At 42.2% G+C, this 20,236-nt stretch overlaps 1 protein-coding gene across 1 annotated transcript in view; it reads right to left on the reverse strand.

Moving 5' to 3' along the window:
* si:dkeyp-14d3.1 (transmembrane protein 132C) overlaps positions 1 to 20,236 on the reverse strand; it is a 139,939-nt gene that overhangs the window by 55,951 nt on the left and 63,752 nt on the right. Inside the window, exon 3 of the mRNA XM_036528061.1 lies at positions 14,976 to 15,119. Within this exon, the coding sequence (XP_036383954.1) occupies positions 14,976 to 15,119 (144 nt within the window). The remainder of the gene's footprint in view (positions 1 to 14,975; positions 15,120 to 20,236) is intronic.

Below are 20,236 nucleotides of genomic sequence, written 5' to 3' on the forward strand. Positions count from 1 at the left end.
CGCTGTATATAGCTGCCTGAACATTCAGAGAACAGTAAGGTAGTTGATATATTACTTCCTTTGTCTCTCTAGATTGCTTATATTTTGGTTTGTAAGACTTGAAAAATACAGTTACAGTTACAGTTACAAATATTTCTCTGAAAGGGTTATCCATCTATTTACAAATTTATAAGCAGAATATCTCATGTTAAGTCTATGTAGAAAGGAAAGAACCACTGGGAAACTGAGTGATAGCTTACAAGACAGTCTGCATAATGTTCAGAGTCTAGATATGGCTAGGCAAATGTGGAATACTTGCATTGCAGGTTACTTACTGCTCAGCAACTCGTGTACATGAATTAATAAGAACAAAGGCATATATGGCAACATTGTATCAGGTGCCAAACAGCCAATAAAATTCAACTGTATATTTCAGCAAAGAACCAAGGAATAAGTTATTGGACTGGCATACAGAACAAATGGTAAAGGCAGTAGTCTTCAACCAATAGCTAAAATTTGTGTGGTGCCCTCATGCAGAGTATCAATCAAGTGTGAGCATGGACTGATGATTGGCATCAGCCCTAATTAGTTAGCTATCTAATTTAAAGCTGTGATTCACTAAAGCAAAAAGGAAATCTCCTCTGAGCTGATAACACTGCATTTAATTGTTTTTTCAATTTTTTAAACCAATAAGGTTAATAATAAAGTTAATAATACTGTTAATAATAAAGAGGCTGATTATTTGCTAACTAACCACTCTGTTGGGTTAACTTAACCATACACATTAGAGGATTTCCACTGAAATGCAGTGGCTTTCTGGAAAGTGTGAGGAGAGAGTATGCGATATGACCTCGTCTACCACCGTATGGAAAAGTATGGAAAATGACATAATGAAGATAACCAGCTATTTCTGCCCACCCCCCTCCCCCACCCCCCACCCTAACATCATGTAACAGGGCTCACATCAAGCTGACCCAAATCACCGGTGGCACAGCACAAAATTCAATGGCTCCATTTTGAAATGTTTCGCGGCGCATCAGAGGATATCCTTTGAGAAACCTGGTTTTGGGAGCTCCGCTTGCCTTTGCACGCTGTGGGTCAGACAAGGGCCAAGCAGATTGATTAGTGGAAAATCTGTTTCTCTCTGCTCCATTCCCCTCTGTCCGTCACTCAACCTGTGTCCTGCACCCTTTTGCCTCCGATGGCTGAGGGTGCCGTAATCCTGAGCACCACGACTCCTGTCTGGCGGTGCAGTGGCTGCTGGGAAGGTTTCAGCTCGGGCGGTAGGATCTCAAGCTGAATCTCATTTCACAGCAAAGGAAAAAATATCAAAAGATCCTGGTGCTCATTACCTAAAGTCGAAGGAAGTTCTTTTAAGCTTGCTTACAAAAAAAAAAGTTTCCCTTATCTGTGTTCAATCTATGGAAGGTAGTTTACATTAGCTATCAAAGATAACTTTTTGAAAGATGTTATCTCTGTAACTATGCATTTAAATAGTCCCCTTATGTCAATATTCCCATTTCATTTTGTATGTCTGTCCTTATATTTTAATTATAGAGTCTATGTGTTCACTATTACTGTTTGTAAGTATATTTAATAATATGAATAATCACATTTCCTTTCTGAATTATCTTTACGTGGCAAACTTATTCTTAAAGACGACGACATGGTGTGAACTGCCCCATTTTGAGGCAATGAGAGGGAAGACTATGAATTCTGGAAGACTCACTAAGCCTCAAATCAAAAGCTAAGGAACACATGTTTTCGTAATGTCTTCACCAGCTTGGCTCGACTTGACTTAAAAATTCCACTTTTTGAAGACTGCAGGGGGGTTACTGCGCTCATCCACCAGGTGGCGCCAAATAAAAGAGGCAGCTGTGGCTGTGCTACACTTAATAGCTTTTAATCCTCCACTGAAGGCTTTACGGGACAATTTGTGCCTGTGCTGTGGTGTGGGCTCCATGCATCCGGGGTTCAGATACAGGGAGAGCCTGTCCTCTCTCCAGTTAATGAGACCAGGCTCCAGAGTTCAATGGCTGTTGGCATCGGCGATGCAACCAGTCCCGCAGCGCACACAAGGTTCATTGACTGAAGCCACTGAAAGGGAAATCAATGCAGTTCCATCGAAAAACTTAAACAACCAAAAAAAAGGCAAAAGGAAGAGAAAAAAACCTGATTACTTTCCCATCAGTTCCTCTGCCCGGCCCTGAAGAGGCAGTCTTCAATGGCGAACAGAAGAACTGAGGGAGAGGACAGGAGAGGTTCCACCTCTGCTAATGAGAAGCTGTAGGGAAAGTGCTTGTTCTTCTGTGTGTCTGTGTACGTGCGTGTGTGTGTACGTGCGTGTGTGTGTGTGTGTGTGTGTGTGTGTGTGTGTGTGTGTGTGCGTGCGTGTGTGTGTGTGTGTGCGTGCGTGCATGTGTGTGTGTGTGTGCGTGCGTGCGTGTGTGTGTGTGTGTGTGGCGGGGGAAGGGGGTGGGGTACGGGTAGACAAGGAAGATGATACACCCCCTTCTTTGATAAATAGATTAAAATTAATTAGTGACAGCGAGTGCCACTGACACCAAACCAAGCAGATAGGATTCTGTCACCTTCACAGATACAGCAAAGTGCTGCAGCCACTTTCCCATAGAAAGTGTATGTATATGTATAGTGTATGTATACTGATAGATGCAGACAGTATACTGACAGTAGATGCAGAAGAAAATTCAGTGACTCCTTGATCATCAGTTTGCCTCCGCATTTCCAAAATTCAATCGGTTAGCTCCACGGGCAGAGCTATCACAGATTGTAAGACAGGGTTGGCCAAAAAGTGGCCGTCTGAGCCAAGCCAGGCAGAGCAATACGAAGAGGACGGACTAAATCTGTAATTGCCTGATCTGACGGTGAGAATCCATATTCTCCACAGTGGTCCTTATCCCCGTCTCAGGGTGTAGTGTATTATCCCTAGCTATGAGGGGGTATTCAGGCCTATGCATAGTCCCGTTTCACCACTGAATAACACGGGGGGGGGGGGCTTCAAATGAACCATTGAGCGGCGAAACAAATCCAGACCGGCGGGCAGCTTTGGAGCTCTCAGCGGGAGGCCGGAGAGGGCTCCCTCTCGCAGGGACATGAATGGCCCCCCTCTCCTGCGCATGAAATAATGACACAGCCGGTGCTGGGATGCATGGCGTGGCTGGCATGAGTGCAGATGCCCATGTGGTTGCCTCGGGCTGCATGGTTGCCTTGGGCTGTGTGGGTCCTACTGCAGCCTGCGGCTGCAAGGCTGGATCTGCCGACAGGTGTTGCAAACGCCTTGGTCTCCTTCTCAGGAGGGTCCCAGCGAAGGCGGACTGGTTTTTTTCAAGGGGAAGAGGAAGCCACATCGCTACCCATCATGCTCACATGAGTGTGCACAATTGCTGTCACAACTAGCACAGACACATTGGTTCGTTGCATCTTAAGCACATGCTGTAAAATGAGGGAGGTAGGTCTCTCCCATAATGCCAGTGCTGAGGGAGGAGAACCCCAGCTGCTTTTCAAGTCATACCACAGATATCCTACACATGGACCAGACAGTCAGTTCTCTGTGCTTCAGACTGAAGGAAGGAGTTCTGTCTCTGCCTTTGTTGAGGCGATACGTGTTCTGATTTTCCAACTTGTTAGGAATAATAATGAAGAGACATGGAAGGAAGCCAGGCCCTGAATGTTTAGTCACAATATAGAGTATCTCTGGTAATAAATTACGTTAATGATGTATGGTACGTTTCTCATCCATATGTTCTCAGACTGCTCCGGTCCAATTTTGCACTGCGCGCGCACAGAATGTGACTTTCTGGAACCCAAACTTAACAGCTTTTACCGTATATTTTGTTGACTTTTCCTGTCTAGCACAGCGGTCGGTGTGTGTGCTTTTTATTATTTTATTTTTTTATTTGGCCATTGCCATCAACTGCCTTTTGCCATCTAGCAGTTTTATATCTGTGGCGGTACCACCTTCTCGTTAATGTGATACTGTTCTCGCTAATGCTCCCTTCTAATGGACACCTACACTTGAGCGTTTCCACCAGCCATCCCAAGTAAATGACAGCACATCCGAAGCTCCATAAACACAAACACTGTCGCAGCTGTATTTTACTCTCTCAGTTTGTCAGAAAGGAGCAAAAGCATTTAGCATCGCTTCATGTGCTGTAATGAGCTCGGCTCAACAGTGCATCACAGCTGGGACAATTAACCGCACGCCTGTCAGCGTGTATGTAAACGCTGTGTACATGCTAATATGCAAAGTGGGACCCCCGTTGAAGGTTTCGCATTGATTAGGGGGAGCGTAGAGCATGTTTGGCCAGAGTCGGCTGCCGCTGAAAAAAAATTACGACATGTTTCGTAACTGCTAAACTGCCTCCAGTCACCCGGGGGTCCATCCGCAAAATGAGACATTGATCCATAAATGGAGCCACTCAGTCATGAAATCGTGAGACTAATTAAGGAAACGGAATCTAATGACAAGCATTTAGATATTCTCCCTCCGAGTTAACACTGGCTGCATGTGTCACCTCTGGTCTCAATTAATCACAGACAAGTGGTGCAAGCCGGCGGCATGGCGTACACAGTGACTCGCTATGCGCAGTGCTCAACGCACTTTCTGATATTGAGAACAACGGCGTGTGCGGTTATTTATTTATATATTTACTTCATTATTTTTCATGCACGAGGAACTGAAATACAATCAATACAGCTTTTAGTCCCATATGGTGAGAACTATCAAAAGGCTCTGCAAGAAAGGTTTCTCTTTAATTAACATAAACAGCTACCACGATAAAGCAGAGATGTTAGCTTCTAGGAAACGGGTAAGATCATCTAAAGTTCTTGTTTATAATTGTGATGTTGCTTTGCCAAAATCCACAGCTTTAAAGTAAAATAGCAGATAAATATAAATGTGAAGTGTGCATCACTCTTCAGAATAACCTCTGAAAACGATGAAGACCGATCTTTTGAACTGGTGAAGCTGCACTCCAGTCCTCGCTAAAATGGGGGGTTGCGTGACACCTTGCTTTTTGGTGGGTTTGTGCAAATGAAAAAAAAAAACAAAAACCTAAGGGCTGACTGATTAGTCACCAGTGCCAGTGCAAGACTGTGATATCAGAGTGAGGTGGGGGAGGAGAGGAGCGTTCAGCGCGGGGATATTTATTCTATTCCCTCCGCCGGGCGCCAACTTTGCCAGTTAACCTCGGTGATTGGGTAAATGGGATGGGAGTCCGTGACAATGGCAGGGGCCACTCCTCGCAGACGCGCGCGGCGACACGAGTCGATGGCTCACTTCACTATCGCTATCGGAGACCGCGGTGTCTTTTCTCAAGGGCCTCAATCACCCGAGATCGTATACAAGATCATCTTCAAATCAAAAACAGAACTCCTTTACCCTCCGTACCCTCTATCCCCGCTCTCCCTCTCTCTCCCTCTCCCCTTAATCTCTCTTCCCGTCTTTCTTACTCCTCCAGTATTCTATTTTCTGGGCATTTCTCTTAAAGGAGAAGACTCGATGGCCCGCGGTATCCCCGCGCCGTTCTGTCCCATGCACGCTCCCCCGTGCTTTAATTCTCACACGAATTGAGCCCCGATGCGCCCTGCACAATCGCACCGTTTCATTTCTCAACCGTGTCGTGTCCCTCTCTCATCTCCCTCCTCTTGCCTCCTGCTCAAATGGAGCTGCCTTTAAAAAAGATCATTTGAATATATCTGCTGGCCAGGTCAAAGAAATGAGACAGCCTCAATACCAGACAAGCAGTCTTTAATGTCAGATATTCTTAGAAGACACGGCACACCGCAATTTAACAGCCAATCTTCTCTAAAAGGTGGGTGAGCAAAATTAAATGGCTGTTAATATCGTTTTGCAGACGCCAACAAATATGCAGGTTAGTGAACTGGTCTCACCCTCTATACGTTCATGTAAAGTAGAATATAATTGGCTATTCTAATAAAGCATGCACAATTATATGACTGTGATGAGCCATATTTTTGAGAAAAGATCATCATAATTTAATTCTGAGTGCATGTTTCCAATAAACAGTTTGTTCATTTAAGTACAAATTGATGGATCATTCTGCTAATGTGCTAATATTGCATTTGCCATTGTTATATAAACAAATTATGTTTTGCAAGTTATTTGTCCTTGAGCTGTGATTCTTGTGTTACAGTCCATGTGGAGTTGGTGAAAAGGAAAAAAAAAAATAGTCATTGTCTTTGAGAATGTAAGGGGAGGAGGACTCTTCATTCGCGTAAAATCCAACTGCATAATTAGAACAGGTTATAAATCAGCAAAAGAAGGACTTCAATGTCACACTTGTATTTACTTTCTTTTTAATCCACACAGTATGGAAATTAGGGAACATTAATTTCCGAACATCCTCTTTGTTCTCAAGGTCATTTCTTTCCTTGACGATCCACCATTAACGACGTTCGGTCAGTCTCGCGGGTTAATTGTGTGCCTTTCACACGCTTTTCTCCCGACGCGAGACCTCCAAAGTGAAAGGACTGGCGCTGTGCAGCGAGTCCCTTCTGTTTTTGATTCCATTTATTTATTCGTTAACTACCTGTCACCCCAGCTGAATTTGGAACAAAACCGTGGTTTGATTCCATAACGGATACAAGCCAGAGCTCTTCGCCACAGGCCCTCTTTAGAGAAAATTGTGTTTTGTCCGTCGGACAACGTGAGGGAATGTCCAACGGGTATAGCTGGTAATATATCTGTTTATGAGCCCCACGTGTTTCAGAAATAACATAACATAATAACACAAACAAAAGAACAGGATTATTCACACCCCTCTGCGATATTGTTTCTATCATTCTTTTGTCTTACCTGTCAGTCACATTCAAACAAACTCATGATTCCCTTCTAAGTAAACAACCAGGTCTACCTTATGCCTTATGTGCATATTTTTCATTATTTACTGTGTACTGGTGGGCGGACAGTTAAAATCCTCAACAGATTAAGCGCCATTGAGGCCAAGATTTCCTGAACTCAGTACTATAAACTGATAAACCCTTATAAATCTGGAACACATGAAGCACGTTTAGACCGCATGCAAACTAGCTAGTATGTGTCCAGTGCTTCCAGCACAGGAATATCTCTATCACACGTTGTTGAGCGTAAATAAATTGAACGAAAAATGTACAACAAATTAAGGCTAGATAAACCCCAAACTGCATTCCAGTTACAACAAACTTCTCATGGGAGCTTGTGATAATGAGCAGCGTAAACAAATTTCAGAAAAGAGTTTCATTCCATGCAACTCTTTTTTTTACAGTGAAATAGACCACAACCTTTCTGTGTTCTCAGCGTTGCTTGTTCTGCCTTCCTGATTGCTATATTTCCACCAATGCATCGTGGTAAACTGGAGCATCACCGCAGAGTATCGTTTCCGTGGTCACGGTAACTGAGGGGTTGAACTTTGTGCAGCGTGACTGCTGTAATCAACCGGCACTCCCTGGAAAGGCGCCGCACACGCTTCATCTTTCCCTCCGCGCCTCATAAGGAACGATGCAGCAAATTAGGCTCTGTTTGAAGATTTCTGTCCAATTATTCCCCCATTACTGGTCTGATAATCGCAACGGGCAAACAAATTGGCGAGCAGTCGCTCTGCTTTGATAAAAAGGGTTACGTAAAGAACGCGGACAAGACTGATTGTCAGGGAGATTTTCACGCATTGATCATCTATTTAATTTGTGTGAGTAGCATATAAATTCACTTGCACTTTACGACCTGACACAATTAAGCATTCACAGACTGCCCATAGCCACCCACGAGGGCCGTCTAAACCAAGGCGAAATTAAGAGGTCTTGATTCATTATTAAGAACATTATCGTTAATATGATCCCGCAAACGGACCACCCAACTCTTAATGCAATAGACTCGTTTAATTTCCACTCTGATTTATGCATCATCCAAACCACTGCAGTGGGCTACTGCTCCGAGTGTCCACAGGTTGCTTGCAGCCCTGGGAGATTAGAGCAGGTTCAGTTACAATGGTAACATACAACTCGTCCATTACACAGCACAGCAAACCAGAAGCTTCTATCCTCCCATACAGAGCCAATGAAAAGCTCTGCCATCAGTGGCACCAAAGCCAGTTGTGATTAGCAAAAGGATAGTCTCTCTCCATTGAATTCCAGTCATCCCCCCAACTTGGAAGTTTACAGCTTGGGACAGCAGCTATTTTCTGATTCTTTCATTAGCTGCAGTTGTGGTCTTCACCCTTGAATTCCCATACAGTGTATCAGCACTGTATAATGGTGACTATGGAAACATGTGCACAGTAGACAGAATTTTGCAGGCTTGAATTTCAGGCTTTGCCCTGTGGTTGGATCCTTAAGGAAGGTACTTATGTCAAACTATTTCATTAAAATCTCCTGCTTTATAAATGGATGTGTCAAATACCCTGGATAAGGGCATATGATAAGCAAACACAACCTTCTACCATACATGGCAAAGGCAGTGTTCCTCTATAGACATGACAAGCTAATACAAACCTGTATATCTATAATAAAAAAATATATCGCTTAAGGTGACAGGGGAGAAAGACTTTTCTGTGTAATGTTGGTTTCTTTGTGCTTTTTTTCCCCCTTCACTCTTCTGCTCGCATACCGAACATTCCTGAAAGAGGGCGAGAGCATATCAAAAAACCGAAAGGGTCACACATCCTGAAAATGCCAACTACCTGTCTGGAGGAGTGCCAAAGCAGGTGGACGGTGAAAAGGCAACGCAGGTCAAACGGAACACCTGTCACTGTGAAATCAGAATCTGATAATGCAGCACCTCCGTTAAATATTTTCAAAAGCAGGAAAAAAAAAGCATCTCCATCACGGGCATTTGAGGCCTGGCGCTTTGTGTTTCGTTGTAGCCCGGGAGCCGCCGTAAATGGCTGCACAATGCCCAAACGCCTTGTTACGGCGCGAGGGGGTGGAGCTGCACTGAGGGAATACGTTTTTGACACGGGAGCTGTGGGGTCTGCCGGGATTAATGAAGCCGTGCCACAGAGAGGAAACCCATCTGTAAGGTGACGGTATAAATTAACCAGGTCGGCGCGGGCTGCTTTCACAGAGCAAAACAGGGAGAGGTCTGCTTAGAGCGGATTATGACATACAGAGGGTATGAGGCCAGCACTCTATCATTAGAGATGCAGGATTTTTAATGGCCGTGCCCGTGCATTTTTAATCTCGCAGAGTGGTCTGGGACTGACAATTCGCTCACGCGACAGCACTCAAGTACGCCATTCAGCGGGGGCTCTTATTGTGATCCTCTGCAGCGTGTAAAAAAAAAAAAAAAAAACGTGTTCGGTTTAAAAGCATTTTCAGTCAGAGACAGGTGCTTTCTTTTCACTGAATGTCGGGGCAGTGCAGAGGAGCTGCCAGAGCACATGTCTGCTTTTAAACACACCAGCTCTCGCTCGGCGTCTCTGGGTACGAACGTTACTCCGTCAATTAAGAGGGGGTGGCAGGAATTTATAAGGTCATGGTGAGCCATGTGCAGAGACTTATAGCGCTGCTAAAACACAAGCCAAAGGCTGATGCATTATATATGTATTAATTAAACTTTAACACCCATGTACAGTAACTCCCATGGAATTCACAGAACTAAGCTGCCGACATCAAGTCATGTTTAATTAATACCATTTGTAGCGCGACTGCAGCGAGACAAGGCTCATTCCTGATCCCTGATGGAGCTGGTTTTAAAAGTCCCACTGTGCTGGCCACTATCATTTTTTAAGAGCCGTACAACTGTTGCGTAATAACTGTTGTATCCTAACCCGCTTGTGTGGGCTGATGACAGTAATCCAGTCTGTTATTGACAGCAAGAAAGAGAGAATAGGCTTAATGGTTTTTTCTTTAATGACATATCAATAAATTGTAATAGTATGGGAACATTATATGCTAATCATTGACAATGTTCATTCTTAACATTCTGTGTGTAATCTTTTACAATGTAACAATATGCTACTATATTTAGTCTTTTGCCATGGCTATACATAGAAATTTTACATTTTGGCTACACTAACAGAATAACTCAGCCTCATACAACAGGCCTGCAGTCCAATCAAAGAAACTTTGGTCACAGTCCAGTCAATTCCTCAGTAGGCTATGTGTGTTCAATATAAATGCATATCAGATAGAGAGTTCTACTTTATATTTCACCATAACTTGGCGAGCATATGGTGTAAGAGCGCAAAATACTTAATCACACATAGCAAAAATTCACCTGCATAAATAGGTTTCTGAATGTGTGTTATCTAAAACCGTAAGTCATCCTGAACAAAGGCTCTGGTAAGCAAATAAGTAATGAAATGAGCAATTAGGCTGCGTACTTGGTCAAACAAAAAAACCTGTCAGTACGATAGCCTGTTCCATCCTCCCCCACATACAGTACCTGTGATTTCTCTTCAAAGGCACCATGGCTTCTCGCCTTTCTTTTTACCTGAAACAGTGATAGCAACAACAAAAGCCTGTGGACTCCCAGCATCATAATACTTCTCATAAAGACCAAGGCACCCCAGAACAGGTAATAACTTGAGTAATCGAAATTGCCCTGGTAAGAGGGGAGAACTAAAAGAGAACACAGAGGTACAGCACCGGCTGGTCTCTCCCGTGCGTCTGCTCTGTACCTTATCCCTTGCACCATCAATGGGGAGAAAAACAAGAAAGGATGAAAGAGAGAAGAAACGGAGAAGAGACGTTAAAGAAGAAGGGACCAGGAACGGGATGACGGCTCAACAGATGAGATGGCTGAATCTAATCCCTCTAAAGAAGCTTCAATGAAAAAAGATTTGGGGGGTGTGTGTGGCGGGGGGGGGGGGGGGGGGGGGTGAATAAAATGTATCATGTATAGACTTAAGCTCGGGTTCTTATAAGTCTTTATGAAGCGTCTCTGACAGCTGGGGAGATTAAAAAGCAGTCCATCGAAGAGGACCCAAAAGGCCAGGATTAGACCAAATATGTTGTCTCTTGTCTCTGATTCCCACACTTAAATCAATAATAATAAAAAAAAATGAAGGTTTCCATGATTATGCTGTAAGCACACGAAAACCATATCACTAGATGTTCCCGGAGTGATACTCTGCGATTAAGATGAGTCAGAGGTGATGACTGCCAATGAATAAGAAGGGAGAGAAGTCTATGCGTGGTGACAGCTGTTTGCTGGCTGGTTGTACAACTGAGATCCCGATGACAGAGAGCCAGGGCCCTTGGTTTTGAATGGCTACATGACGGAGTAGCTGGAGGCCTGCCCGTTGAATTCAGAGGAGCAGATTCCCCAACAGACGGTGAATAAAAATAAATAAGTAATTAAGTGACTACATGTACAGGACTGAAAGACAGCTGGATTCTTGGAAAGACAAAGAAACAAAATGGACCTATTTTATGTTGAACGTCAAATTTTCATGGAATGGACAATGTATTATTTTATAATATATCATCTCAACAAAAGATTAACTTTTTGGCTCTCTTGTTAACCATATTAAATTATGATTATTGAATATGGCCATCCATATTTAAGTGTAGTATTTGTCAGGAATACAATAAATTCTCCACAAAAAATCTTGTGTGCTTGGACTATACATGATTCCAAGGTGATGCAACCCATGCAAAGAAACCCACTATTATACAACCTGGTAGCAAATAAGGACATTAAGTCATCTATAGGTGTTTAATAGTACTGCCATATTCATTTACATAAGCTATTTGTATCTGTAGCACAAACTACTTGTGCTTTTGATGTTAATTGTTGGTCTTTCAACATATTTCAATAGTAAAGAATTGACTTAGCCTAACAGCTTATCATTGTTACCATTTCTGTCCATGTTGTTTCAAATGCTAATGCCACTTTGGTTTCATACATTCCATTTCTTGCTAGCAGCTTGATTTTGTTTCCATTTTTCTGTTTGTGACAGAGTGAAAGTTACATAAATAGCCAAGAACATCTGTTGTTTGTAAGATGGTTTGGGAGTTTGGATGGCAGTGGTTTATGCAAAGGGTCCCCTGACAACTGGTGCCTTTGCTGTATACAGGAGGGACATGTGCAAGCCTACACCACAAAACCATGCACTTATTACTTCAAGGGTAAGCTTACCTAACGCTTGATTTGTTGCAAACCTACAGCGTCTCTGCCCCTGGAGTTTTGTAGGCCAGTTAACACCTATGAGGAAACGCACCGATTTGATGTAACATGCAGTCCTTTGCTTGCATCTTCCCTGTTGGCCTCTTGTCTGAATTTTTCCCTATACATCTTCATTATACCACGAGACAGCTCTGTGCCCTCCAGCAAACCCTTGCTTGTTGTCTGACTGCTCCGTTGCTACATCTAGATCAAGCACATACGCACAACAACCCAATTGTCTTTGATTAAGGGAAAAGGGGCATGGGTAATAGTATGCCAATGTGCCCCACACATGCTCTTTAAAACGCATGGAAAAGCTGCTGGGGAACTTGGCTTGTAACCGACAATTTGCAGGTTCAGTTCCCTGGGCACTGCTCTGTCCCATAAAGTAAGCTGCTGAAGCCTGAATTGCTTCAGGACATATACCCAGCCATATAAATGCACGGTTTGTAAGATGTAAGATTGCAATTTTCCCCAGATGGCAGCAGTGTGGCATAGTGGCAAGGAGGAGGGCTCGTAACCAAAAGGATGCTGGTTAGATTCCCCGCTGGGGAACTGCTGTTGTATCCTTTGGTAAAGTACTTGACCCATGATTGCCTCAGTAAATATCCCGCTGTATGAATAGATAAAATTGTGACCTTCTATATGTAAGTCCCTGTGAATAAGAGTGTCTATTAAATGACATCAATGTAATATAATGGATAACGGTATCTGCTGTGTACAGAAGTACAGTGTAGTCATGCTGTGGTGCTTCCTTTGTGTCTTGCAGATATGCAGCCCTGGGAGCTTTAAAAATACCTTTTGATTCACTGATAAACATCTGGAACAACAGCTGATTTACTTGCCTAGCTAGGAAATGACTCTAATTAACTAAAATTAATTAAATGGGATTAATAAAGTAGACTACAGAAGCAATTTCTAGATGAGTTCTGTCAGCAGAACAAGAGGGCAGAGGTGGAAATTAGATTAAGGTAAAATTCACACAGATTCTACGGCATGTGTTTTTCACTCAGACTGTTATAACAGGGTTTGTAGTGGAAATTGAGACCAGTTTCCAAGAGCAGGCTAAACACAGTCTATATTACAGAGTGACGCAGGGTGACGAGTCTAGTTAGGCTGAATGGTCTGTTTTCATCAATAAAATGAGTATATGAAATAGAGCCTTTACATTCCCTTCAAAACTGTTTTCATTTTGTAATTGCTAACTTGTTAAATGTCTTTTGAGAAGGATCTTTGTTTTTCCAGTAGCTATTCTTCAGAGGAGAAGCAAGACAGTATCTGAAGATTAAGGAGAAACGTGAATGGTGAGATTGCTGATGAGTTACATTCATGGGCGTTGGATGCCAACATGTACAGTACACACTGAACTGTAATATAACTTCAGGAAAATTGGGATGCCTTTGTAGTGCTGTAATGTGATCATAATCAGACACATAAAACAGCTGTCAAAACATAGAAAATAATTGTTGCTGTTATGACTGGAAGAAATTTTTAAATTCAATGTCAGAAAATTTCTTAAGTGAAAGAGACCTGGCCAATTAACTTGTGAAAAATGAAACAAAGGGGAGCAATCATGCCTGAGTACAAAACTAATTTTGATTAAAAAACCTCCTACATAAATTTGAAAAAAAAAAACAACTTTACACTTGCTTACTTATTCCTTTATTTACAGCAAACGCTTAAGTAGTTGCAAGATAGCTACAGGCCTCCACAGAGGAGTTAGCAAACAGCATGCAATCTTTCTCTAATCCATAAAATTACACCTGTCACTGGAAGTTAATATTTATTAACACTATTTCCTGATCCCTGAAAAAAAAAACATTAAAACTACTAAAACCCAGCAAGGCCCCGGATCTCCACTTAATTAACACTGCAACCTTTTTTCGTCCCGGGAATCGGTTTCTTATTTATGGGATTAATTTGAGTATGTAAATACTGATAGGAAATGGCGAAAAGAGTTTTCTGGGTACTTAAGAGCAAGGAGTAAATATACCAATCAGCACAGAGCGATTAACCCCTTATGTACCCAAAGGAGGGATTGCAGAGAAACACTGTTATGAACACTTGGCCATGTCCAGACTTAATAAAGAACAAGATAAAAAGACCACTTAAAAGGCACACGTGGTGAATCTCTGAGGAGACAGCAACCAGAGCAAGAGTTTGGCTGAACTACCCAAAAACTTACAAATAAGCACGGTAATTGTCATTTGTAAATGAGCTATACATATTCCAGCATAAAAGTGTAAAGGAGACCAACAGAACTAATGCTGATCTTAGAGGATTTTAGCGTGCTAATCTTTGGCAGACGCACAGATGTGTTCATTGGGGAAGGGAGAGGTGTGATTAACTGGAATAACAGAGCACACTCCAAACATTGCAAGCTATAGGCAGCACATAATATCAGGCTTATGTCTGCAGAGAGCACAGAGTCTGGGGGTTGTGTGAAGCAGATGGGCAAACTATGCATCCAGGGTGTGGTTTCTTCTAAGATCATTACATGAGCAGCATCCCCCTAAAGGATGCCTACTCTGCTTCGCAGCGACTGAACGCTAAATCTTTTGCCTAGAGCTGAAATATCAGCAGCACTGTGTTAGCTTTTCTCTTGTGGATGGTGGGAGATCACTTGCCAAGTAGCATACTCCTCCCTTTGAGAAGTGAAAGAGCATTGCAGGTGCATTTATTATTGTCAACGGCCTCAAAAAAACCTATTCACCGAATGCACTTTTTTTTTTTTGCCTCCTTCCAATGAAAGCGTACGCTTCTCTGAGGAGAAACTGAACTGTTGGCGAAGTGGAAGGTGCGAGCTGTTTCTTAAGGGTGCTGTGTTCTGGAGCAGGGCGGTAAGGGTAGGGAAGGCCGTGACACTGACCTCTGTCCGTAGCTCGACTCCTTCCGGCGGCAGTGCAGGGTGACGACCCTGTGACCCTCGCTCCTGGCGTCTTGGCTGACCGTCCACAGCGCCGGGTTGCTGGGTCTCGCACCCAGGAATGCCACTCCTTCTTTTAACTTCACTCTGTTTGGACAAAAGTCACAGAGGAGGTTTTAAGGAGTGGAATTGGTATACTGAAGATGTTCAGTAAGTAGGGTATTTTTGTTGTGGCACAATGTTAAGTGCAATAACAAGAGGCAGGTGAAAACAAAAAAAAAAATGCAAAAAACAGCTGTTTTCTGTGTTTTTTTTAAATAATGCTTCTTGGGGTGTTAAAACTTTCCATTGTGCACCCCTTACACTTGGAGTCAGTGATGCAAAATCATTTAAAAAATGGGTTATTATTAGTAGTAGTAGAAAACAATACCCAAAACCAACACATCTTTGTGTTGTTAATAATAAATAGTACAGTATTCATATAGGCATATGTGAGACAGAAATACTATTTCAGTTTCCATGTGCTGGATAATGTTAAAGTGCTGATCTGTTGGACCATTTCACTAATTTATTCAGAAAACACAAAACAAAAAATTCCTAAAAAAAAAAAAAAAAACCTTTTAGTGGATTTTTCCAGCAGCTTCTGGTCTGTCAACTTACTTACATTTCACATTCTAAATATACATACACATGATAGATTTAAAAAATGACAAAACTGAGAAATCTGAAATCATGATTAAATTACTCCAGAGACTTGTGAGACAGAAAATGGTTTTCATTGGAGACCAAAATACACACCTCACTAATTAATCAACCACCTGATTAACAGGAGCACTTGTTTAATTATCTCAGATCAAGAAGTCTGATTGCTGATTGGAGCCCAGCCACACGTGGTCTTGTGCTTCCAGGAGCTTGAGCAAGCATGAGGGCTTGGCATTCAGACCACTGTCTGCCTCTGTGGCCAGACCACAGGGCCCTCACCTCAGTGGAGGTAAATATTTGGAAGGGGCCAGCTGGCCGGCAGAGCAGGGATGAGGGAGGGACAGAGGTGTGGAGGCCACAGAGAGACGCTTTGTCTGGAGCCGATGAGGAATTTAGAACTGACAAGCCCCCCTTTACAGGGCATGAGAGTGAGGTTGAGCCCCAGGAACATGGGAGGCTTTCAGCAGTAATACAAGTTTCGGCGCAAACTCTGACCCCTTTTTCCCACCAGAGTCTGTCTCTCGGCTGTGTCACTCTTATCTCCACAGACCGCAATGAGTGAAGCGGTGAGAGCCGTGCCGGAAACATGCATCCAAACACCCCAAAGATTCTCCCGCACTCCTCTCATGCACTAATACTTTTCCATTTTTGAATCGCCCCAAAATTGTTTCCGTAATACGCATTCACTGCTTTTACATCCAATATGTTAGGGTTTTTTTTTTAATCCATGACAAATTACCCTGCCTAATGTCCTAAACATAAAAGGTTGCAAGAAAAAGGAAAAAAAAATGTTCACAGGGAAAATTGACTATTGAAATGCTCAGTCAGTAGCGCATTCACCGCACCTAGAATGATGGGGTTTCTGAAAGAAAATGTTAGCTCAAAATTTGAATAGATTGCCTTCCTTCCACCAAGGCTACCCGTGAAAAGCAATCCTTTTCACATTACTGATTGTTAATAGTGTGACAATCTGCTCGCTCCCCTATCAAAGAGGAACAGGCCTTTGTAGATCTTTGTCCAGTGCAGAATCTTATTAGCATGTGACGGCGGTAGAAACCAGGCTGTGTGTGGCTGGCCTTTTGACAACAGATGGTGCGGGTCCTCAGTCAATGCATTTGGGCAAGCGAGCAACTGCTAATGGTCACCCATGATGAAACCATGTAAAGTAATTAATGTCTTTTGACTCCTGACACGCCGCAGGAAGAAGCAACGGCCTGCTTGTTTCTGGGGTTTGACGTCTCTGGCCAAAAACATTCTGTTATGGCTGAGAAATGTGGGCTCCACACACAGAGACCTATGTCACTTTGTGGTAAAGTCACACAAATGGAAACACACACACACATACAGAGGCACGGGCAGAGACTAGGCAAAAAAGCAATGAAGTGTTAATTAAAAAATGCAATAATTTAGATGGGCCTGGCTAATATTTCTGGAGAATTACATTCTAGCCAGCAGTTACAGTGGAGCCCATTTAAAAAGGGATCCATCTTCCCATACATCAGCACGCGCACACGGCCTAACTCACCGTTAAACAAACGGGCCATTAATGAAATTATTATTTATGGTTTTCAAGACAGATGTCGGGGTCGGCTGGCACAAAAGAAGGAGCTGGTTTTCCAGGATTGATTTTAATAATATGGATGCCGTATGGCGTTATCAGTCAGCCTTTTGGCAGAGACAAACATGCAGACAACCTTGGATCTGTGGGATCCAAGGTGACACAGTGACTGGGAAGGTGACATTATAGAGGGCCCAGAAATCAAAGGATGAGTGACAAATCAGGAAGCATGACTCAGTGAAAACATCTCGTTCCACGCTCCTGGGCAACGGTGATACAATAGTTTTCAACTGCTTTATGCTACACATAAGCTACACAATGAAATAGGGGCAGGTTTTAGCTATATTAAAATGGATCACAGAAGTGGGGGAAAACTATTTTGCAAAGTCAGCTGAACTGAAACAAGAGTTTACATATTTATAAACGTGTTTTTTTTTTACTCTCAAGATCTAATTGCTCGCAATAACACACTGTTTTCCCAAAGCATATCAGGGACAAATTGCATTTAAAACTGAACATTTATACTAAAGCAAATGGTCTCCTTGGTGATCTCAGATGCAGCACAGCAATGCAAGCGAGATGAAACATAAGTCACCAGAGGTTCTTTTCCAGTTTTTTGGAAGTTTCCCCATTCTAGTTCCTGGCATATGTATATGTTTATATGCATAAATGCATAATACTAATTCACACAATCACACAAACACACAAGGCAAAAGCATAAAGCTATTAGGACCGTGCTAATATGGCTTCACCATTCTCTGAGAATCCAATGCACCTATAACTGAGGGAGCTGGCAATCTAACAGGTGCACACACAATACAACACTTCCAGGAAAAGCACACTCAGGCCCTTATTAACCCCTTTGATTTGATTTGTCATGAACATGCCAGCCAAAACCAGGGGTTGAATGCTACTACATAGCAACAGGATGGAAAAGTGAAGTAGTTTATGGCTACATCATTCTTTCCCTTCAAGGTCTCATGTAGGTCTTGTCTCAGAAATGACAGATGTAATCTGTACCTCAGGTGTGCATTATTGTTAAAATAATAATAATAATAATAATAATAAGCTTTATACTGATGAAATGGTGAGATGAAAATGATGATGAGATGAAATACTCATAATGCACATGTTGTTCAATGCTAGTTACCAGTAGTGCATATTAGCAAAGTTCACTTGGGTCCATGATTGAAACTGGCTAGCTATGTCTATTATGACAGTAGCCTAGATGGCTGTCTGCACCTATTATGACAATACGTAGCTAAAATATAAAGCACATCTCCATTTAGCAAGTGAATAGGAGAATAAAACAGCTTTCTAATAAAGATGCAGAGCTTGAGAGGTTGCCTCTTATCTTGCAATAGCTGTATTAACATTCAAGATATGCAATGACCTCCAGTGCCCTATTGCCCTTATGAAAGGGATATACATAGCTTGATATGCTTCTTCCATCTCTCAAGCCACTTATTTCGATCAGGGAATATGCTAAAGTATAGCTTTCATTCCTTTCATGTTTCATGTACAACAAACTTTTATTATTGAATTATTTTGGTTTTAAAAATGATTTGGCATGACTGACTCATCTTAAACAGAATAAATAAACAGAAAGGAAAAGGGAAAGCTTTCATGTACAGGAAGTCTTGGAAAGTACGACTCCTTAGATGCCTGAGGTGCCTGAGATTCATGGAGATGAAGCCCAGCCCATTTCAATCAATAAAATGAAATTAAAAATTATTTCATGTTTTCAAGAACCCTTACTAATAGAAAACACATCACAATACACTTACAAAAATATATATTCCTGCAAATTTTCAAAATTAATTAATTGTCGGCACTGCACTTCTCACTATTACAGCATTATTTTGGCGGAAATATACCCACTATATATGTATTATATTTCCGTTACATTCTCTAGTATGTGTCTAATCCTCCTGCAGTGGTTTCATCGGAGTTATGCATCTCTAGAGATAGCAATGGTGACCTCTTTCAAAATGCCTTTCAGATAATTTCCAGAAGTATCATTGTGTTGCTGTTTTTCTTCATCTCAATGGATTAATTGCAAATAAGTCACCAAAACATTCCTCCTTCCAGAGGACATTTCATTTTCAGTATCACTGCAGTTCAGTTCAGGTTACAAACTGCAGGGAAAGGATGCAGAGAATGCAGGTCTTAATCTTCGGTTCATTTCAGCTGTGAAAAATTCCACCTAAAGACTACTCAGTAAGGAAGTGCTACTGTAATTGCTTACATATACAATGCAACTGCACCTCCTCCTAGTCCAGCGCACGTCCCCTGGTGCCGCAACACAGCTGACCTTTGACCTTTGCATTGTGGGATGGGTAATGTAATTGAAACCCATTTTAATTTAAAGAAAAGCATGTCAGCTCACGTAGTGAACTCACACCCACATACCTTTCCATTACTTCGTTGGTTGAATCCTTTACGTGTATGATAATTTAATAATGCACATTTCATTTTCCTCACTAGTAGCTAACCAGAAGTGCAGATGTTCAAGATAAAATATAAAATTCTTCACTTGCTCTCACCGCACAACCACATGCCTATTTTGCTTGAAACTCCCAGCAGGTGTGCCTTTCCTTGTAGTTTATACCCACATAACCATCTGGGGTGCCGAAGGTGAACAGTTTCACCAAGGAACTGAACACGTAACAAAAACATTCACAGTGAGGTGTTGACACATTTTAACCCCTTGGTTCAGTGATTTAAATTCACTGCATTATCTTGGCATCGAGAAATGCTTGTAATAATTTTCTTTTTTCCAAACGACTATGCAATGGCAGGTTATGACACATTATATGGTTCTGTTTCTTTTCACTTCAGACAGCCAGGACGCCCGCACACTAACTGTTTCTGAAGTCAAGGTCCAGTTACTTAGCAATGGGATTGCTTGACAATAGAAGCAATCTCTTTACTTTTAGCCAACTATTCTGTGTTTGTATGTAGTTCAGTGCCTCTTCAGGATATATGTTTTTTGTGCAAGTAA

This window comes from Megalops cyprinoides, chromosome 4, assembly GCF_013368585.1.
Source record: "Megalops cyprinoides isolate fMegCyp1 chromosome 4, fMegCyp1.pri, whole genome shotgun sequence".
Lineage (NCBI taxonomy): Eukaryota > Metazoa > Chordata > Actinopteri > Elopiformes > Megalopidae > Megalops > Megalops cyprinoides.